Here is a 23,976-nt window from a genome sequence, read left to right as displayed (position 1 = left end):
GTGGCTGTCCGGCGTTAGGGAATCTACAAAAACCAGCAGGCCGATATGTAAGTTGGTTGCCAACTCACTCATTCATAAAGGCGACTGCCAAAGCTTGGCGAAATGGTAGGCTGCAATACATCAAATGAAAGAAACTTTGATGGCCCTGGTGTTATTAAGGTAAAAAAATTATAATTGAAAAGGGTTTGAAAGGAAATAGATATTGACGAAAAAAACATTTATTGTATCACCTAAAAATTAAAATAACATTTTATCTGGTAAAAGATTTTGTTTTTCCATTCTTAAATAACTAGGTAGACAATTTATTTTAATCCACTTATTATTAAAAAACAATATTTATATTATATATATCAGACTTGACTAAATCATTTAGACAACTAATCAAATAAAAGATGAGTTTTGTTTTTTTAGTTGTTCAAATGTTTGTAGTGAAGACCGTGCGAATCAGAAACACTTTGAGTCCTCTTTTGTCACATCTAATCTAGTCAATTCTTTTTATTTAGATTATTTACGAAAACAGTTAGACCAGATTGGATATGACATAAAAGTGATGAAAGATAGAGAAGGCCTCTGAATTAATTTTTTAATTTTATTTATTTAATTTAAGAGGTCCTAACTCAAACTTTTGTCACTGAGTCAGTGATTGTCATGAGGCAAAAGGGGTCCCGTTCAACCTATAAAAAATATGAACGGGCCCTGTCTAGCCTACAGGAATTAAAAAGTTTAGGAAAACAAAAAAGAATAAAAAGGATTTACAAGAAATTTTGCTCTGAACGGATGGCGCTGACTAGAAAAAATAAAATGAATATGATAAGAAAAAAAATAGCAAATTTGAAAAGGAATGCAATTACTAAGGGGGAATTGAAATCTAGGCAGCACGAGCAATTAGTTGCCAGATAGGCGAAGACAAGATGAGAAAAAAGTGGGTGATATTAAACAAAGATAATGTTGAAGCGTTAACAGACTTCTTTCGTGACCCCTTGAACTAGTTTTGTAATAACTCTCCCATATATCGTACAATCAATATAAAAACCTAAACATCAAGTATTGGTATTTTCCCAAAATTGACAAGCTTTGACATTTTATTGCAGCTACTCCCACAGGTTTACAATTTTGGATTAACTTAAATTTTTTTTTTTTTTTTCTGTTCAAAAGGCCACAAAAAATCCTAAATTATACTAAAAAGAGAGAGTTTTAGTGAGAGACTGAGACAGAGAAAGAGCTTTCTCAATATATAAACTTTTGCAAAATTATTTATTTTTATTTTCCATCATCTTTTAATTTTGTTCTGTGTGAATAGAGTATTAGCGAATCACGTGTATTTACATCCAATTAAAAATATTTTTAAAATCTCAAATACATTAAAAAACTTTTACCTTTTTTTTTTTCTTTTTTGTTTTTTCCAGTGCAAGTCAAATACAAGGACACTGAGAAGAGAAATCTTTTCATTAAAAACGACATTTTATGAATTATTAAAAACTTATTTACGGAAAAGAATACATCTAATACTTTTTTTAAAAAATGTTTAATCAATTCATTTAAAAATGGTCTTGTGGAATATAAAGTACAATATTATTCTCATTTACAAACTATTTGGCATTATTGCTCGAACATACAACAAAATATATATTTGGATCAAAATAAAGTCTTATGTTACTTGCAAATATTCACCACTTTGGTCTATTATGGGAGCTGAAAAATCAGGCTAATTATTCGATCGGAATAGTAATTATTTCAGAAGAAATTTAATAAGGATACATCAATTGCCATGGAGAGCTTCGAAACTAATGATAATTCTTCGCATCATCTTCTAGGCTGAGATGAATAGAATTAGAGGTTTGTTTTCTATATAGCTTCTCACGAGCCAGTGTATTTGCTGCTCTCAATAATATAAAATGAAGCTGTAAAGAAGACAAGGTAATTGTAAGAAAGCGGAGTACATTCTACTGCGCTATAAGAGAAGTTGCTCTTCTTTAATAATTCTACTCAAAAGTTATTCCTCGGTACTATGCAAAACCAATTCGCAAATCATTGGGATTAAAACTAGAAGACACAGAGAATTTTTCCTCAATTTCACTGCTTTAGTGCCTTTAGTTCATGTAATCCAATTCATATCTCCAACCGTAGCTATCAAATCCATGGGTAGATATTTACCGGGGCGGAGATAGTCTATATCCCGGCGAACAGTCTGATGAGTGGGATTCATTAAACATACCGGAACATAACCTAATCGTTCTTTCCATTCCACGAAACGGTCCTCCCAATCCTACGCTTCTGATCCCACTTCTGAAAGATGGGTTTCATATTTTCTATAAAAATCTATTGTAGGCAAGGTACTTCAAACTTTTTATACTGCCAATTATTTCATTTTAAACGTCTTGGAACACAACCTTTAAAAGAAACCTCTCAAACATGGTAAAAACTGATGCACCAACCTGCACAAGTAACAAAACCATCACGCATGTCCCTTATTATGTTTAAAAATATCACAAAGCAATAAAGTAACCCAATTAAAAGAGAGGAAAAATTAAAGAATTAATATTGCAAACTATTATTAATTTAGCAAATCCAAGCCCAGTTTCATCCAACTGTAGAATACACCTCTGTCTTCAGAAAAGGAAGTGGCATCGATGGATAGCTTTTCAGATTCTCCTATTGAACGCTATGGCAATAGATGTATTTTTGCACGAGATGTCTGCGATCTGGAGAAATTGGTAGTAGTTAGCGTGAAAAATCTATCAAGACTCTATATTGATCCAATAAATAATTATCATCTTTTATGTTTTTGCAAAAAGAACGTTCTACTTTCTTCCTCGGATATGTCCTCCGTATTCACCACAATAAACTGGAGAATAGACAAGTTATTTTAATTTTATTTTTGAGTTTTCACAAAAATTGCTTCTTTTTTCTTTTCTTTTATTTAATTTTTTTTTTTTTTTACAATTACCTGTGCTAATATAATTATACTTTTGGTTTAATTAAATTCATTTAATCAAAAATGAAATTTTAAAAAATTACGCAAAGATTCCTATTTTTATTAATTATTAAATTTTCCTTCTTTTTTTTCCAAAAATTTATACTTACCTCAATAAAAAATGTACAATATACATAAAGATTTTGTAAAACCTTGAAAAAATTAAATGTAAAATACGGCGAAATCAGCCAGGTTTTTCTCGAGTTTTCTTCTTATTTTTTTTTTTTTTACACAATAAATTAAAATCTAATTTTATTATTTATTTATTTAATTTCTTCGTTGGAATGTATCACTGAGGTACATCAATTGGATATATAAATATTTTTCTTTTTGTTTTGAAAAAATTATACATATACAGCTAAATACTAAATAGTAATATTTACAAACTACATGCAGTGGAAAACATAGTTTTGAAAAAATTAAAGATTTTTTTTTTTAATCAGATATGCTGATCTCTTTCTTTTTTGTGTAATTCATCTTCACTTTGACCTATTTGCTAAAACTATTTACTAATGATTATATACAATTCCTTATTTTTTTTGTTTTTTTGTTTTATTTATATATACGTAATTTTTCTTAATTTTATTTATATTTAAGTAACAACAAACGAACTGTTCATTATATATAAAAATGATAATTATCCATTTAGAAATGAAATAGAAAAAGAAAGTGTAATCAATTTGGTCGAAAATTTTCTTTTTATTATTTATTTATCTCTTTATATATATACGTATATATATATATAAAAATCTCGTAGCTCCACAAATACAAAATTCAATATTAATTAAAAGAACACTTAAGTAGAGCTCAAGAATGTTTTTTTTTTTTCATTATGTTCATACACATTTTAAATTATTTTAATAAGTAATTGTAATGGTATAATTTTTCTGTTTTTAAAAATTACCATTTCTCGAGACAAAAATAGGATTCAAATAGTTCGTACCAACTTTTCTTACAATTTGTAAATATAAACTACATATCCACACAGGAAGAACCAGATTTCAAAAAAGTATGATACATATTTAAGAATCACGATTATAACGCCTCACAATCTTTCGTACAAAAGACACAAACATTTAAAAAAAAAAGAAGAAAAATGGTTCAAAAGAATCAGAATTTTGATTTGTTATGTTCGAATTCTTGAAGTTGTGATCCTAGTACATGGCGATTTCCGTTATAAGTAAGACTGATAATGGCAAGACTTTACTCTGCTTTTGAAACGTTATGTTTCGAGCTTGAAATTAAGAATTTTATTTTTATCTCTCTTTTAGCTTTATTGCTTTTGTACGATTTCGTTTAGATTGGGTAAATTGGCAGGCATTACCAGCCATATAGTCTAATAAGAAATTGTGACAACTTGCAGCAAGTATCATTCTAGATTTTCTCGAGTTTCTTAATACACTTCTATGAAGGCCTTCTAGACTTGTTTTTTCTAAATGCAGACTAGGAATCAAATGAGCAAAAGCAAAGGGACTTTTGGGAACTATATTATACCTTAAACCCCCTTACTTTACCTAAACCGTACCTACAACTTTTTTTTTTCTACCTGAACCTCTTTATGACATATTGTTAAAACACGTAGAAAAATCAAATGAAATAAAACGCCTTTTCAGATCGTAGAGATGTGTTTCAGGCATTCTAAAATGGATTCAGAAAGATCACTGCCTTGGATCCACTGTAACAGACTACTGCGTGGTAAATTTGTCGTATGAATGAAAAACGAATCTTTATCTTGGAAATTGTGGATACTATACTCCCAAACTTCACGACTGAGGACTTCCTCTTAGCCAAGAGTTTTTTCCCAGAGAGGGTGATATACCTCAGTCTCATTTAAATGTATCACTGGATAACTGACAAGAGCTAGAATGGCCAACAAATCGGTAAAGCTTCTTGAAACCAACCATGAATTAGAGAGAGACTATTGAATAGTATTTTCCAAGAAGAAAAAGTTCAAGATCTGGAAGTCTTAATAACATTTTCGAGATTATTTGTATCTTCATTCTTCAGCAAAGTCCAACTAAAACAGCATTAACATCAACTATGTTAACTTGACAGCATGAATACATCATTCTAATGGCTTACTGGGATAGTAACTGATAACAAGATGTTTATCAGTTATGATCGGGGATTCCTGCAACAAAAATAAATGATCTGCGCACTTCCATCTCTTTGTACCGCTTTTCTCTTACTGGATGAAACGGAACTCGATTTATCCTACCTGGTGAGGCTACATACAAACGTTTTCCTGCAGAAAAGCTTATTCTTCTTTATTGCCAGCAGTTTTAGAACTATATCTAGTTGGTAACTTGCCAATCCTGTCTAATCACTACGGAAATCCACGTTTTACGTAAAACATAAATCAAGAGAAAGATCATAACAATAAAAAAAACAAACAAAAAGACACATTAAAATCAGAAGAAGAAACACTAAAAAAGAAAATAATTATTTCTTAAAAGTTGGAAACAACAAACGGACTTTTTAAAACCTCAAATTTAGAGCAAAGACCGGCACAGTTCTTTTTTTGAGCATGTTTCAAAAATTACTCTCTCTTTCTCAAACACTTCTCAATAATACACACATAAATCTCATTTAAATATACAGATGTAAATACAAATATATAATAGTCTCTTGGATTTTTTTTAAAAACATTTTCTTCTTTATTTATTTATTTTTTAGAATTGGCTTTTTTTTTAATTTTAATTATTCTTTAATTTTATTTCGACTAAGTTGGCAATAAAAAGAAAATGACCATTACTCTGTGTTCCCTGTAATTCCGGAGCACACTGTTACTAAACACTTAAGTACGCTAACATTGTGCCTCTTCTCGTGGAAACAGAAAAACAAAAAGCAAAATGTCTTTCAGAAATATTTGATTTTTAACAACGAACAAAATGACATCGAATAAGTGCGTATGTACATTTTGAAAAGATGCAGGAGGTGTAGAGGGTGAGGTGGATTATGCTTGACGATAATGGAGCGGGACTAGTGAAAAGTTAAAAACCATTTTTTCGTGTAAGGGATAAGAGGGTGTAAGTTCAACATTCATACGTGGTGGGTCAACGAGGTATCTGAACCTCCATATATATATCACCTCAAGAAAGACACTGGAGTGAGTGAGTCTTAATTCATTGTTTTATATATATTTATTAAAAAAATTATTATTATTATTATTTTTATAATTTTCTTAATAATTTTTTTTTGTTTAATTACCCAAAAAAGATATATAGGCCTAGCCGCGAACCAACAGAATGAGCAAGGAGAACGTAACATGGAAACCAGTCGTACAATATGTCTGGTCGGGTCAGGGACATAATTATGAACGAAAGAGCTATAGCTCACGCAATAACAGGGACATATCCAAGGTTTTTCCTTTGAAGGAACAAATGTATTTCTGAAAATTTCGGCCTGTCCGATTCATTCCTCTTCCAGCATTCCGTCATCAGATCGTAGATCTCCCTAGGGCAGGTCTGAGGACGAGATAGCAGCCTGGCTTGACCATCGCCCTGGTACCAATGATTACAATTTTCTACGACTTGTTCACTAGTCATCTCTCCATAGGGTTTTTGGCCGCACACAACTAACATCTCCCATAAGGTGACACCAAACGACCAGACATCGCTCTTCGTGGTCTGTTTCCCCTAATAATTGCAGATAATAAAATATTAAACATAAAAATAAAATCAAATTAAAATACACATATAAATTGAAAACATAGGAATTTTGTAAAAAGTGACACAATTTCTGCATTCCTAAGTTCAGTTTACAAAAGAACCAACCATTCTCGCCGGTTTCATCAGATATCAGGCACGAAGTGATAAAAGAAAATCCAACAATTATGTAAGCTGCAGAATGCCAATGCTGGCTAAGATTGTTGTTTTGATCTGCTTAAAATATCATTACTTTCCTTAATTCTGTTCATAATTATGAAATTTGGAGCAGCAAAAGAATTTTGGAGTACTTTAACTTTACTTTTGAATGAAATCAGAAATGGAATGGAATTTAACATCTTAGAAGAATGTTAACTAAGATAATTCAAGCTAAGCTAACCCACAAACGCTTATTGGAAGCAATATAAAATTAAATTTAGTCTTCTGTCCAAACTGTTCTCTGACTCAAGTTAGCTTCGACACCAGTGTAACGAACGACAACAATTTTTAAATGTGTAAATAATTCTGTAAGAAGACAAAAATTGAGACCAGGAAACTTATCTAATAATGTTTAAACTTAATCATTCGTAGCTTTAAATTGCAGGAAGTTACAAAAAAAAATTAATTGTGTAAAACTATCATTATTTACTGTTTTCATGTTTGGATTGTTAGTACAGATGGTAAAATCCTCAGTAATCAATATCAGATTAACTTTTCTATTAATGCCCGGAAAGATCAATTGAAAGAAAATTGAATTTTCTTCAGTGCCCATTAAATTGATTAAAGGTCATCCATGAGAATGTATTCTACGTAAATAATTTTTATTTAAAAAACAAACAAAATTATCTTTTATAAGTGTTGGTATAAATTCTTTTGGACATTTGTCTCTTAACATTACGAAGTTATAGCTCTATGTTATTCACAATTGTATGTTATTAAAATACATCAATTTTGTATTAATTTTATGACATAGTCTGTTTTAGGTCCTTAAATTTGTAACTTGCCAGTGTTGTTTTTTCATCCATTTGCAGCGATACTGAATATTTTATTCGCAAATACTTTTGAATTCAATAGAAATCTTATTTGTCTACATCTTCGTCTTCTAGGGATGCTGCGCCAAAGGTTTAATATTATTATTATTATTATTATTAAATCATCGCAACTAATTTAAAAGTTATTACTCTCCAACCATTCGACCCTCATACGCTCCTCGTACTGTGTGCTGCTCATCAGAAATTTTTCTTAGCATATTCTGCGGATTGATACTGTGAGTGGATCCCTTACGTCTTCCATATATTATGAGTGTCATCATTAAGGAACAGATTTTTATGTATTTAAAAATGCCAAATATTTAATTAAAATATGCATTTTTTTTCGTCAATTATGTGGAAAATATGTGATTTTCTTAAAATATTTTCTGGAATATTTAAGTAAAATGGACATTTTTTTTTATGAAAATGGATTTTTTTTTGGGGAGGGCAAGTTATAATTATTTATGCTAGAAAAGAACATTTTTACAATTTATAAAAAGATGTGTTAAATTTTCAATTTTGAAAACTTCTCTCTTCGAAATTGTTTGCAACCACATGAAATTTCAAATGATGGAACGTAAAGTGACGACGATCTGGGCGTAAGATGGACTTGTAACGACTAAAAGATCGTTCAACATCTACAGATGTTATAGGTGTCTTGCTGAAAGAAGTTATCTCGTTGGGTATACGATGTTCTGAGGTGACTTCTGTTCCACTGATAATATCAGAAATCTTTGTTCTTGCTCAGTACTTCTACCAGTTTTGATCTGATCAGATCTCCCTTACTCCCAGAAAAAAGTTCTGCTGGAAACTTGCGAAGATATTTAGCAACCAGTTGTTTGTTTGAGGCCGATGTTCGTGGCATTTCACCCAAAAAAGAATACACTAAGTGACCGAACGAAATGAATTGGACACTTCAACGAACTAACAAGTGCCCGTCACTGTTTAGCAGCATTCTGTGTAAATTACAACAACCATTGCACACTGTGATTCTCAGCCCTACAGTCTGGTTCACAGTTCCTGTCAACCACCTCCCAATTATGAAAATATGCTCAAAATGAAAAATATGAAAAAATATGTACATATTTTGATTAAATATGTAGAAATATTTATTTATTTTAATCAAATATGTATAAATATGCGATAACATCCAAATATGTGGAAATATGTGAAATAAAAGTAGACTCAAACGGCTTAAAAAGTGTCAGTATGAATACTTCTAGTAGAAAAACGTCTGTAAATTGCCTAGAAAAAAATATGTAAATACATACGAATCCGTTCCCTAGTCATCATAGACTGTTAAAGGCTTTTTAACTCAGCGTCATAACTGTGCCTCATCTGAACACCCTCAAGAATCACTACAGATCATACAGGAATCGTCTTTGAATGTTGGCATTCACTGGTTTAGCACTGGGCGGATATGGGTTTTATGCAGTTGTAAACCTCTCTGAGTGCCAACCTATTGCACAGCGCGCGCTCCTTCTGATGCGCGCGCTCTCCTTGAGCTTCTGCACACACACACACAATCACTCTCACACTCACACGACCATTCACACAGGAAGAGGGGAGGAAAAGCCACAGTTTTTAGAAATGATTTATTATAATGAATTACCTGTTATTCTAACATAAACATACACACACCTATATACAAAATCTCTCTCTACAATTACAGTTCTACAACATAAAAAAAACCCTGAAATGAAAAACACTAATAAACTAAAGAATATCCCTTATTATAAGTAAAACAAAATAAACCAAAACTTATTAACAAAACAATAATCTCTGATTAAATGAAAGGCGAGAGGTACTATTAACGAGAGTTAACGCCCGAACCCGGGTGAGTGGTTAGGAGCACACAGAGGGCTTTAGCTCGGAAGTAGCTCACCTCACGCCAAAGCAGCTCGTTATGTAATTCTCAGCAGCTCGTATGTAATTCTCAGCAGCTCCGTGGTCTTATCTCGGCAATGGCTCGCCACCTTCTGCCTCCGTCACTCCTCCCCACCACTCACCAGGGTTCTTACCTTATCGACCTCTGCCCTCTACCTACTTTTGTTATTTTTATTATTAGTCGCTTGACTTTCTTACTATTCCTGAACAATACCAACACTTTACACCATTCCCCCCTTTTGAAAAGTAGGGTATGTGTCAAATCCATCCTCTACTTTTACTTCCCCTATCTTCGTTTTCTTCATTTCTTGCTTCTTCTTGCTATCTTGGTCGGCCTTGGCAGACTGTTTTGATGTTGTGACGCCTGCTATCGTTTTCCTGTTTTCTGTGACTACGTGTCTCCATTTTTCGGTTGTCCCAGCGAGGATCGTGTACGCACCTTCCCGTTAAACCTTTTCGCCTTTTTCCTTCTGGATGCTCTGCCCCTCAGAGAGGTTTGCTTCTTTTGAAGGTTGCCCTGTCAAGCCGGTGCCACGTGCCTGTCCTGTTGTGAGTTTCCCTGCCGAAAGCTCCTCCCCTCAACTCCCTTTTCCCACTCAACCAAGTTCCCCACATTGTGTTCTACTAGAAGGGTATTCAATGGGGGGGGGGTCCCGGTATGGTCATTCATTCCATTCATTCATCGCTCTCACTCGTTTCCCTTTGTCTTTGTCGTCTTCTGGGTCGTGTGTTCACCAGCGTGTATGGTGGCCTAATTGGTGAGGAAGGACCGTCCGCACCTGTCATCTCACGCCCTCTCAAATTATATGGGGACCGCTCTCGTTCATGTATAATCCGGCGACCGGGATGCCATGTTCGATCGGCCGGGTCTACGACTGTTTCTGGGGGTTCCCTTCCTCCTATGGTTTCTCTTGCTAAACCGCTGCGTTCTCTCGGGGAAGTCACTCTCCCGCTCCTACTCCCATTTCCGGCTGGATCGCTCGCCGTTCCCTCTTCGGTTTGCCTTGGGTCACTTTCGGAGCTAGTCGTCCCGCTATCACTTTCCTCGAAGGACTGCGCTCCCCTACCTGGAGGTAACGTTGCTGGTATATCCACTTCATTTTCTCGTTCTAATGCCGGTTTCAAACGATCCGCGTGAACTACATATCTACCCCCTGATTTGAGAGCCAACTCATAGGTCGTAGGGGCAATAACCTCGGTAATGACATGTGGTCCTGTCCATGGTTTATGAAACTTTTTTGCATGGTGACGGGGAACCGCTGGTTCTAATAAGTAAACCTTTTCTTCCCTTCCGAATACCCGTAACACCTTCCCGCGGTCATGGGCTCGGGTCCATCGTTCTCTGGCTTTTACATCCGTCTCCTTCGCATCTGCGTAGGCCTGTATCAGTTTTTCTTTTAGGGTCCGCGTGTATTCTTCTAGATCATGGTTTTTCTCCCTCAAAATATACGGATAATCGAATGGTAATTCCGGCTCCCGCCCATAAAATAAGTAATGCGGTGAGTATCCAGTGGATGAATGGATGGTGGTTCGGTAAGCCAATAATGCATAGGGAATCCACTCATCCCAATCCTGTCCATCCCGGCGAACATAATGGGCTAACGAATCTACTAGAGTGCGATGCAGACGTTCTATAATCCCATTACTTTGGGGATGATATGCTGTTGTTTGCAGCTTTTTGATTCTTAATTCTTGACACATCGCTTTGAAAAGTTGTGACACAAAGTTTGTCCCTCGATCCGTTAGAATGCACCTAGGTGCCCCATGTCTTAAAATAATCTCTTTCAATACTGCTCTAGCTGTTTCTTCGGCAGTCAGACTTCTTAAAGGCACCGCTTCCGCGTACCTAGTAAAATTATCCACCATGGTTAGCAAATAACGGTAGCCGCTCCTACTTTTTGGAAATTCGACTATATCCAGCGATATTATTTCTAGTGGGAAGTTTGCAGCCTCCACCCTTCCTAAGGGATTTGTTAACCCTTTTGGAGTTTTTCGGGAATTACACGAATGGCAACTTTTCACAAATTTCTGAATATCCTGGTCCATCTTTGGCCAGTAGAACTGTTCCCGGATCCTAGCGGCCGTTCTTTCCGCTCCCGGATGCCCTGACCAGGGAGTATCATGATGGGTCTTGATCACGTGGACGCGGAGCTTGGTTGGTACCATGATCTTCCACCCTTTACGGTTTGCCTCGCTTTGGGTCCAATACCATAACCCTGACTCCTGTGCTACTTTGTCCGGGAACCTGTGTCTGGCCCCTGTACACCATGCATCCCGTTCTTGTTCCCGTCTCCATCTGTCCTTTTCGCTAAGTCCTTTCTGGGCTGCGGGGTTCCCTATCTCCTGCGTTTGGGTGTTGGCAACGGCGCGGCTTAACCCATCCGCATTTTGATGTTTAACCCCCGGCCGATGCACTACTTCGAAATCAAATTCCGATAGCCGCAGCGCCCAGCGGGTCAATTTGGCCGAAGGGTCTTTTAGGTGCAGCATCCACTTCAACGCTGCATGGTCTGTCATCAATGTAAATTTACGCCCGACGAGATAACAACGAAATTGAGCTGTAGCCCACACTACCGCTAACAACTCCCGTTCCGTTGCCGAATAATTTTGCTCTGCTTTATTAAGCTGTCGGCTGGCATAAGCAACTGGTCTCTCATGGCCTTCTCGAATTTGGGATAAGACCGCCCCTACCGCTACCCCGGAGGCATCTGTGGCTAACAAAAAGGGATCCCGGAAGTCGGGATATATCAAGACATCCGAGGAGCATAACACTCCTTTCAGATCTGTAAAAGCTTCCTGTTCTCGATCACCCCACTGGAAAGTCTTATTTTTCCCCAGCAATGCAGTTAGTGGTTTGGCGCGGTCCGAAAAGTTTGAGATAAAACGCCGGTAGTACCCAGCAAGCCCAAGAAAGCTTTTAACGTCTTTGGCGGATGTCGGTATCGCAAAGGACCTCACGGCCGACACTTTCCCCGGATCGGGTCTGACTCCCTCAGACGATACTACGTGGCCGAGATATTTGACTTCCGTCTGGGCAAACTTGCATTTAGCCAAATTAATTTTTAATCCAGCTTCCTCTATTTTTTGAAATATATGGTCCAGCCTCTCGCAGTGTTCCCTCAGGTCCCGGCTATAGATTATTACATCGTCTAAATACACCATGCACTCCTCTCCCTTTAAGTTCATTAGGAGCTGGTCCATCAACCGTTGGAAGGTTGCAGGTGCATTGACCAATCCAAATGCCATGCGCCTATATTCAAAATGGCCCCCAACTGTTGTGAATGCGGTTTTTTCGCAATCCCCCTCACGAATGGGTATCTGGTGATATCCACTCGCGAGGTCGATTGTGGAGAAATACTTACTTTGGCCCAAGCTCTCCAGGGTTTCGGAAATAATCGGCAAAGGGTAGGCATCGGTTTTCGTTATTTTGTTCAGCCCTCGGAAGTCGGTGCAAAACCGGTATTGGCATTGGCCATTCTCGCCTCTTTTGGGTACCAGCACCACAGGGGCTGACCAAGGGCTCGTGGAAGGGACAATGATCCCCTTGGCAAGCATATCATTTAGATGCTGCTTAACTAGGTCTCGTTGATGGAACGGTACTTTGTATGGTCTCTTGGCGATAGGCCCTCCTTCTGTCGTTTTGATCGCGTGATGAACCGGCAACTTACATCCCTCCTTTCCCGGTTCCCCGAATACTCCCGAGTACTTCCATAAGACTTGGAGTAATTTACGCCGTTCCCTTCCCTTCAAATGGGCCAGTTTCTCGCATATTAATTCCTCCAGATTGCCCGCCCCACCCTGGGCTTCCGTTGTAGCCGCAACCACTGTATGATCTACTGAAGTAGAGGTTTTCTCCGCGAAAGCCAATATCTGCCCTTTCACTAACTGAATTTCCTCCCGTGTGGGGTTGATGACTTTTACCCAGACTCGTCGTCCTTCTACTCGGTTCACACTTCTGGCCACTCTCACTCCACCGTGTAATTGTTGAACGGGCTCCAACACCCAATCCCCTTCCAGACGGCCGTCTAACTTGCCCTCAATCATTTGTTCGTGGAAAGGCGGTATCGAACTAGCACCCCCAGCCTTAACTGTTTTGGGTGATAAGATTGGAGAGTCCGCTTCCCCTAACACTTCCCTCTCGGAAGTTGTGCTACCCAATATTTTGTCAGGTTCCTCTCCTTCGGGCAAGATTACCGAGGATACCGGTTTTCCTTCTACTTGGACAGCCCCATTCCCCGCATTGATTATAACTCCTAGCTTAGTCATCAGATCCCACCCTATAATGCCGTCTCCACGCGTTGTCACCTTTGCAATGACAAAGACATGGTGTACTTCCTCGCCTTCAATTTTACACACCAACTTCTGTTCGCCTAGAATGGGGATTGTTCCCCCCATAACCCCCGTCGCCCTCGTTTCCGAACTACCAATTCTTACTCCCGGGATTGGCTGCTTAAGTATTGATATCTCGGACCCACTATCAAGGAGCAATTGTAATCTGTGTATGCCCACTTCTGCAGTTAACAACAGGCCTCGAAGGCGCGTTGATGAGACGCTGGGTACGAGAGCCGGAGCTGCCCCTAATACGGGTGGGCGATCGACGGTGGGGCATCCATCGAGCCCTCGCCTTTTGGGTTAGTCTCTTCCTGAGATCTGGTGGCCGCTACCCTCCTTAGAGTGGCTCTTTTGTCACACTCGCGCGCATAGTGACCGATTTGCCCGCACACATAGCAGGTAACTGAGCGCGCTGTACCACCTTTCCGCGGGGTGCGGGCGTTAGGAGCTACGCTTCCCTGAGATACCTTTGGTCTTCGCTTACAATCCCTGGCGAAATGGCCCTCTAGGCCACACTCGTAGCACACCCCCTTTTGCTCTTGATACGTCTGACCCGGAGATTCCTTTCGTATAGCCCACACCTCTCGGGGGTTGCCTAGTTTCACCTTCACTTGCTCGATCCGGGCGGCTCTAGTCATAGCCTCCTGGAACGTGCCAGGAGGTGTGTACTGCAATTGCCGACCCGCTTCTCCTTTAAGGCCTTTAATGTAAACAGCTATTAGAAATTTTTCTAAATTCGCCCTCGCCCAGGCTGCCTCTTGAACAGAAACCCCTGGATTGAGCGTCTTTTCGCCCAGCCTCTGACAACGATCCGCGAATTGTAGGGCATCTTCCCCCGGGAGCTGTTCTACCGCGTTTAAGGCTATCAGATGTTCCTCTGGCGTAGCAGTTCCTGCGAATCGGCGCAACAACACCCCTTCGAAATCTTTAAAAGTGGCCATAGGTTCTAATAACTCAGGGTGTCCGGCTATACAGCTGGCAGCTGCCCCCGTCAGTTTCAGCCTACAAACCATCAGTTGCTCTGCTTCCGACCACCCACCATTTCTCGCCACTATATTGAAGTTAGTGAGGAACTGCTCCACTGGTTCCTCTAATTCGCCTCCCCCCCAGGTCCTAATAAGACTCTGAAGGGTTAAGTCCTTTTGTTCACGTTTTTTTGGACTAGAGGATCGCTGAGAGATAGACTGTCTCACATTATGAAGCTCCGCCCTCAATTCCTTAAGTTCGGCTTGCATGGCTTCCATGATAACCTCAGTCAATACTATTCCTAGCTAATAGAGCTCGAAGAGCTGGTTCGAAGGATACCCAACACTTAGGTGTCGTAACCACGGCTATCCCACAATTTACAAAGACAATATTTCCCGCGGGAAATTTATATGTAGGAAAATGAACTAAAATTTAGAACGTTCCAAATTTTACATTAAGGGTATCGCTAAATTCAAAATTTTAGTCAAAATCGATGAGGGACGTCGCGTTTCCCAGATACAGGCCGAGCGCTATTCCTGTGGGAGCGTTGCTACTAGCTCTGACCGCTACCACCTGTCACCAGTTGTAAACCTCTCTGAGTGCCAACCTATTGCACAGCGCGCGCTCCTTCTGATGCGCGCGCTCTCCTTGAGCTTCTGCACACACACACACAATCACTCTCACACTCACACGACCATTCACACAGGAAGAGGGGAGGAAAAGCCACAGTTTTTAGAAATGATTTATTATAATGAATTACCTGTTATTCTAACATAAACATACACACACCTATATACAAAATCTCTCTCTACAATTACAGTTCTACAACATAAAAAAAACCCTGAAATGAAAAACACTAATAAACTAAAGAATATCCCTTATTATAAGTAAAACAAAATAAACCAAAACTTATTAACAAAACAATAATCTCTGATTAAATGAAAGGCGAGAGGTACTATTAACGAGAGTTAACGCCCGAACCCGGGTGAGTGGTTAGGAGCACACAGAGGGCTTTAGCTCGGAAGTAGCTCACCTCACGCCAAAGCAGCTCGTTATGTAATTCTCAGCAGCTCGTATGTAATTCTCAGCAGCTCCGTGGTCTTATCTCGGCAATGGCTCGCCACCTTCTGCCTCCGTCACTCCTCCCCACCACTCACCAGGGTTCTTACCTTATCGACCTCTGCCCTCTACCTACTTTTGTTATTTTTATTATTAGTCGCTTGACTTTCTTACTATTCCTGAACAATACCAACACTTTACACAATCTTACTTTTGGAATCGCGTTAGCATGGAAACATTCTGAGTAATAACATTTATTGGCACGAAAAACCCAATTTCTAGCGTCTTATTACTGGATTCCCAATACCTTTGAACATAAACTTTTCATCGTTTTTCAAACACTTAACTGCCAAATTCGCGTTTTATTCTCACGAAGCGCTTCAAACAGCAAAATAAAAACTAATTTACTAACTTGTTTTCGCCGCTGCATCTAAAAGAGCAACCCGTAGCTAACATCTAGACTAACATCCGATAAATTGCATTAATCCAATTCAAACGGCACAACTAAATATCCGCTTTAACTATCACGTTAGGACCTTTACAATTTCCACAAATATGAAATTTAATATTTCTGCAATACAATTGAAATCTATTTTTTTTAAAAATCAGTAGGCAGTCTTGTTGAATTACAAGGTTATAGGTTATCCAATAATTTTCTTGTCAGTTTCATTCAAAAGACGAAACTTTGACGGCGCTCAACAAGAGAACTAGCTTCTGACGAAATAATACCATCAAGAAAATCTTTTATTATCCAGACACAATTAGGATGTAATTATTATTTTGCTAATATAATCTAGTAATTCCAGTAAGGCGAACTTTTATTTACTGTACCTTAGACTATAATTAATTCCTATGTAAATAAAGTGGGTAAAACATTAAATTGGATAAAATTATCTCACTTAACATTGAAATTAAGTTTAATAAGTCTAAAATAAAGTTTAGGCAAAGCCTTGCTACTAAAATAAGGTATACATATACATCCTAACGAACTGACATTGTTGCAAACATTTAAAACGTTCTCTTCTTCTTGTAAGGAAAACTCTTCAACTCAGTTCTCATTAACAACATCTGGCATAAAGTGGAACGATAATACAGCGCCGTAGCTCGTCAGCTATTTTAATTCGCTGTTTTAACTTAGTTAAGTTAAAAAAGGGCTAAGACCCTTACGGGCACCTACCCATTCTACATCTTACATCTCTCTACTCAAGACCAAACAGGATTGTGAACTACTACTCGTATAATACCGGCTAATCATTATCATCTGCCCTCGTTCATCATTAATTTGAAAATTAAGACAGTCCACTAAATATCTTAAGAAGGGAAAAATTCTATTTGTTTATTAAGCGTAAATTTAAATTCTAATTCTATTTAAATATAAACGAAATTGTGGCGAAAAAACCAGAGGCTTGCAACGCGGATAATTAAGTAGATTTACGTTAGAACTTGTGGTAAGCACGCCATCATTCTTACTGACTATTTAGTTCTTGTCTTCACTTCAGAATCGACCCACTTCACTAAAGAAGCTGGAGGAATACTTTTGGGACCTCCAAGGAATCGAACCATGATAATTCTTCCCCCATCAAAGGCAAGATTACTAGCTAACTAAAGCATCAGTACGAAACATTAAATCAGGTAAACTCATTATAGAAATTTAAGTAAGAGATCTTTGTTTTTGTAATTGAAATTATTGTGTATCTAGCACCTTATAGTTACGAAAGATTCCCACCAAATAAAAGTTATGGAGGTAATATCGGAACTGTCCATCCTGACATGTCCTGCCAATCTTAACTTGATAGTTTAATAATTCTCAAGGCGTTAGACTCCAAGGTACAGTCGTATCACCTCTCGATTTGTCTACCGTCGCCAGACTGCACCTTCTTTCAATGGACTAAATATCCTACGAAGGATTTTATTCTCGAAGGCTAACGATCGGTGATGACCCATGTCATCATGGCTGCGTTAATAGTTAAAAGACGTTACCAACTACAGTCGAACCTCTCAATAACGGGCACTGACGGGGTAAAGCAAAGTGGCCGCTGTTAGGAGGTGGCCGTTAGAAGTAGGTAAGGCAAGTTTCGTATTGAAAAAATGTAAGATTTTTTCCCAAACATCTATTTAAAAATTGTTTAGTATTAATAGATTTAAAAACGTACATAATTGCATAATTATTGCAGCTATATGATATGCATCAAATTTTTCTTAATTATCCGATTTGGTTTTTGCAACACATTTATTTTCTCTTCTAGAGTTAACCATTTTCTTTTGGGAGACATATCGGGAAAAATAATATTGTTCGACCAAAGCAATATTGAAAAATGATTAAAATGGTACAAGATGTATGAGCTTATATAGGAAAATTTAGGAAAAAAACAGAAAAAAAGAAAAACTTGAGTGGGAATAATTATTTTGATCACCGCGTCAAACGAACTTTTAATAATAAGGTGGTCGTTGGTGGGAGGTGATACATATAATCCGTTCCCCAAAATCAATGTCCGCGGTCGCTATGTGGAGTGTCCGTTAGACAGAGGTTCTTTTATATAGAAAGTGCATAGGGGTAAAACGGGGAAATCCAAAAACTGTCCGTAAAATGGAGGTGACCGCTAGTTAGAGTGTCCTTTATGGGAGGCTCGACTGTACTTAGGAGTTTTGTGAACCGAAATCATTGGCCTCATTCTGCACTAAACATTGCTCTGAGATGTAAAATAGAATCGTGCGGCACCATCTAATCATCCAGCATAAATGAAGTCAGTCGGAACCCCTTTACCGAACTGCCAATGTCTCCAAAGTCACTCTTCTACATGCCTCATCATTCCCTATGGTAATGAATTCAGGTAACACACTTTTTATAAAAAAACATTAAGATCATTCTAAAACCTTTTGTATAGTCGCTGCGCATATCTTTCCAAAACAATAATCCTTATGTCGTTGGTCTAAATAGCTACTTATAATCCCCACCTTTATCCTCTAATTCATCCCAGAGAGTCTCGGACCTGAAAGTCCTCTCCATTCGTGTTTCTCACTCGGCCTAATTCTGTACCGCACATAGTTCGTGCTCATGCCAATAAAATAATAATTTGAAAAAACAACATCTAAAAATACAAAGTAAACATTCTAATGCAAGTAATGTTAAGACAATTGCATGAAAGAAATTAGATATGTAATAGTTATACACTTTAGATTTATGTAAATAAGGTTAACAAAGGGAAAGCAAGGGAGAAGGTTAAACCTGTGTTTAAGGAATATGGTGCTCCCCTTTGGGAGTATGTTGTCTATAGGTACATTCTACCTCTACTAACCATAATAACCTGTCAACGGTATACCTTCCCACTATTGTACTATACGGCCCCGTACTAATTGACATCCTACTGACACAAACTATTCTGCTGCGGATCTCATTCTCCTATAAATTAACCTCGCTGCTTTAGTACAAATTATCATATAAAATTTTACGAAATGTACGTTATACTTACTAATTTTAATTGAATTATTAAGCCACTGAATATTCTCGATATATATTCCCTAATATTTTACGAGTGGATAAGCAGTTTTTTAAAAAAATAAAACTATATTTATACCAGTAAATGTAAAACTGAATAAGAAAACAAAAAACACTGTATTTTAAGTGGTTCAAGTCCGGGTAGGAACTTTTATCCCAGAGTTGGCTAGGATTTTTTAAAATTGCGTTGATTTCTTTCTAATCCAATCACTTTTTACGAAAATCAAGCAGTAGTCTAGAAAACGCAAGGTACGCCAGAACTGAATTATATACAGGGCCGGATTTTCCTATAGGCTAACTAGGCTTCAGCCTAGGCTAGGGCCTCACGATCAAGAAGGGCCTACATTCAAATTGTTAGCAAAATTAAAATTACACTATTCTAAAAACGGTGAACACTAAAACACTGAACCGAAAATAAGGAGAAATTCTACGCATATGACTAATAAACAAACATAAAAATGTATTGGTTAAGATCAACGCTTTTGAGGGCCTCATAAGTGGAATAGCCTAGGGCCTCTTTTCATCTAAATCCGGCCCTGATTATATACCACAAATTTTGTTTTTGCCCATTGTTTTTGTCAACTGAAATCGTGGTTTGTTTCTTCCATAACCAGTTTCTTTCCTCTTCCAAACCAAATCAAAATAACGTTCAACCTGTTGAAACTTTAAAACAGCAGTTCTATTGATTGATAAAACTTTTATGTTGCCGTTCTCGAAGTCCAGCTACTCCCAGTGAAAATGACCGTGATGTTAAAGAATTAATGATAGATAAGGAGAATAAGATTATCTTCGGGTTGTGATCTTTTATTACGTATAATAAAGTAGTTAATTATTCTGAATGTTATTTTACTTAGACACTTAGATTATATTTTTCTCTTTTTGTTTCTTCTATATTCGTTCATTTCAAAGATTAATTATTTTATTATTGTGATGTTTGTTTTTCTCTGATACATATACAATATTTTTATTTTTCTTAGGAAATATTTTTTTTTTGCGTTTATTGTGCTACAATCAGCGCGTTAGCGCTATAAGTAACAATGATAACAATGAGCAGTAGAAGTAAATGAGTGGAGAAGTTACCCAGTGCTAACACTCCAAAACATTATATGGTTAGTCACTCTCTTCACTTGGGAGGAGATCTCTGTCTTTTAAGACGTCGGGTTGTCAGGAGGAGTTCTAGAAGAAAGATTTTGAGCTAGAGGATTTATATGAGATTGCAGACTGAAGTGGAGTTTTCTGTATCGAATTTTAGCAACTTGGGTGACAAAAGGAATGTATAGTCAGGTTGGAGACATAAAATGGAGGGTTTACGATAGTTCGAAGTATTTTAGATTGAAGAGATTGAATCGTTTGGAGATTGGAGCGTTTAGTTGAACCCTACAGCTCTATTCCATACGCCCAGATTGGTTTCAAAATAGAAGTATAAATCAGTCTTTTGTTCTCCAGAGAGAGTTTTGATCCATCGTCTAAGAGTCTTTTAAGTAGTCGATAGCGTCTGTTTAGTTCTGTTCTTTTAAGTCTAGTGTGGGGCTGGGAAATATTAAAGATTTTTTTATCATAAATGTTACATTCTAATTTTCCTAGCCGATTGTTTCAAATTGTTAGCAATTAACAGCAAAATTAATAACTCATTAAAATTACGCAAAATACGCTCCTTGAAATTGTAGGCAAGCTTGAATAATATTCACAATTCCCTCTCATCACTTGGTTGTTGCAATTAAGATTGGGAGCATCCATACTCTTTTCAATAACTGCTCGCACGAGTTTATTTCAACAAGGTGTACGAACTGGTTCTGGAACTGGTGATCTGAACAAACTAAGATCTAGAGGATCATTGGAGATAATCGAAAGGGCTTCAAAGACCAAACATATCTACCTGGAAGCAACGAAGTCACTTGCTTTCTCCATAATGCTCTGGGAAACGATCGTGTTGGCATTTCTTGCCACATATATATGACAGAATATCTTCAAACTTATTGATGTCTTTCATTTAAGAAATTCACAAATCTTTCAGTAATTTAGTTTACTACGTGAAAGACTTCTATTTCAAGTAACTGTGTATAGAAAATGCCAGCAAGGTTGTCCATATTGAAATCGTGACAGAAGTAAAGATCATGTGTGCTAGCTGTTACCATTTCTCGTAAAACAAACCTTGCAAGTAAATCGAAAGCTGGGAAAAAAGTTCTGATCTTTGCTAAAGCCCACGCTTTAACCATAATCATCTGGTTGTATGGTCTGAATTTTCATGAATTTGAAAAGGATATAGAGCTGAAAAATGATTAGATAAACAATCGAAACATCTGTTTCGTAAAAAATAAATATAAATAAAAAGTATAATTTCCGGACCAACCCTCCCGAATCCAAAAAATATATTTAAAAAAAAATTACTAGAATTTAATTATATATGGAATTTTTATACGGCTCTTTAGCAACAGCAAAAGGAATTAGGGGGATTACACAAAATGTTTGCTTCAATAAATCATTTTTATAAACGTCTGCTCAAATAAATACTGTTTTTATATTTTATATATTTAGGAAGTATACATCATATTTATTGTACGCGAAAACCACAGACTAAAGTTGGATTTATAAATTGAACCATCATGCTAGCTGATGAAATAAATTTATTAGACTGGAAGGAAAAAAATGATGTTAATCATCCCCACTCTTATATTTTATTTTTATAATAATAAATAGATACGTATCTAAAAATAAAGAGTAAAACCAAATAAATGGGTTGTTACGACAATAAGCAGGCTGAGAGCGAACCACGCTAGATGCGGATCGTATCTTCACAGGATCAACAAAAGGTCCTCTATTCTTTGCGTAGATTGCAATGAGGAGGTGGATTTCAAACATATAATAATGATATGTCCACGTTATGTGGTAGAAAGGAAACGAATGTTTGACGACATATACAGGTATTTAGATGCACCATTTCGCTACGAAGACATAATATTCTCCACCAACATCTATGTGCTTAAATCTGTAGCAGAGCTAGCAAAGAAATATGAACGTATTTAAAAGTTATAGAATGAATGCAAGAAAATGATTAGAGAAGGATTACGTGATTTTAATTTCGGTTAAGCTATAAGGATGGCAGGAATATAGAGTACTGATCCATCCATTAGCTGCAGTTTATGTAAATAGTTGTATATAGTAGAGGGATGAATGAGTGAAGCGAATGTATTTATAAGTAAGAATGGAGAGTGAGTGATATTCTAGTGATAAGCACCTAGACGATGCTGGCTGTATGGCGGAAGCCAATGCCAAAAAAAAAAGCAAAAGAAAAAAAAGAAAGAGTAAACCAGATATTGAAATCAAGGTGAAAATAGGAATACAAAGAATACATACCAACAGGAGACTCTCCCAGGCCATCCACCTGATTGGCAGTTTGGCCTTTGTATCACTTATATAATAGTCACTTTCATACTTAGTACAATACATTGCGTGGTCGGACACTTTTATATGGTAGCTCTTGCCGACCAAACAGTTCCTGCAAAAATGGAAAAACATTTCAAAGCGCTGTATTACCATTGGCATTGAACTTAATAAAGCTGATAAGGAAATGTAGATTCCAATTGTTGTAGATCGCGATTATTAGAACAAGCCAAAGAATGGATTCAACAATTTGAGAAAATTACCAGATTATTTCTCATGAAAGCAAGTTACTTAAAGCGACAAACATGTGACAAGCTCTCAACTCTTACTACTGAAATTATAATTCACAAATGTTCGAAGCTCTTGGTTCTAGTAAAAGTAAAAAATTCGTGGCAGGGATTTAAGTCCAAATACAAAATCAGATGTTGGAAGATTTGGTAAATTTACGCACGATTTTCTCTTAATATTTGATAGCTTAAAATGCCAAAAACGATTTTTTATTTCGAGAAAAGTTATTTTTTTTTTTTTTTTTTTTTTTTAAACCTGTAGATCGACAGACGTAGTTTAAATAAAATCGCAGTAAAAAATTCCGAAAAATATGAGAAAAATATATTCAGTAAACAGAGTTACAGATTTTTGAATGTTGTTTGAATTCGGAATTTTAACCTTTATAATAATTAAATACAAAATAATGAATTCTGAGATTTAATTTCAACTGTGTAAATTTAAACAAAGAGAAGATCGTGTTTTACTTTATATTATTTACATTTTATTAGGAGGAAAATTGATAAAAAGAGGGAAACAAGATGAGTATAGTCTCACCTAGCTGCTAAATCTCTATGTGGCATGTCTAAGGACTCCAAGTACTTCATGCCTGAAGCCACCTGCGTCGCCATATATATTAGACAACCGTAGCTATAAAAAGAGGCATTAGTAAAATATTAATCTATATTTATAAAATAAATAAAATTAATACAGAAAAAAATCAATGAAAATTTTCACCTGAGAGCTGGATTTTCCTCATCCGGGCTAGTGGATTGTAGCTGAAGGAAAGTGGGTAGGTCGCCAAATTCGCAATAATCCTGCAATATGCAGAAAGGCTCCTCTTGGCTACATACGCCTACCACCCTGGCTACATTGGCGTCCCTTAGGGTGCCCATCCAGCAACTTTCCCGCAGGAACTCTTGTCTAAAGATTAATAGG

At 37.0% G+C, this 23,976-nt stretch overlaps 1 protein-coding gene across 14 annotated transcripts in view; it reads right to left on the bottom strand.

Moving 5' to 3' along the window:
• Positions 1-202: 202 nt before the first annotated feature.
• LOC141449738 (discoidin domain-containing receptor 2-like) overlaps positions 203-23,976 on the bottom strand; it is a 587,266-nt gene continuing 563,492 nt past the window's right edge. For 13 of the 14 annotated variants that reach the window (XM_074119440.1, XM_074119446.1, XM_074119448.1 and 10 more), the window contains 4 exons: positions 23,776-23,961; positions 23,596-23,688; positions 22,747-22,888; positions 203-6,612 (listed from right to left, as the gene is read on the bottom strand). In XM_074119440.1, the coding sequence (XP_073975541.1) occupies positions 6,310-6,612; positions 22,747-22,888; positions 23,596-23,688; positions 23,776-23,961 (724 nt within the window). In that variant the 3' untranslated portion in view covers positions 203-6,309. Of the gene's footprint in view, positions 6,613-6,657; positions 7,147-22,746; positions 22,889-23,595; positions 23,689-23,775; positions 23,962-23,976 lie in introns of those variants that run through there. The other variant, XM_074119450.1, reaches the window with a different exon arrangement.

Source organism: Rhodnius prolixus, unplaced genomic scaffold (assembly GCF_049639745.1).
Source record: "Rhodnius prolixus isolate KJV_2025 unplaced genomic scaffold, Rpr scaffold_2, whole genome shotgun sequence".
Lineage (NCBI taxonomy): Eukaryota > Metazoa > Arthropoda > Insecta > Hemiptera > Reduviidae > Rhodnius > Rhodnius prolixus.
The sequence above is the reverse complement of the archived record's forward strand: the minus strand, read 5'-3'. Positions and strand labels throughout refer to the sequence as shown.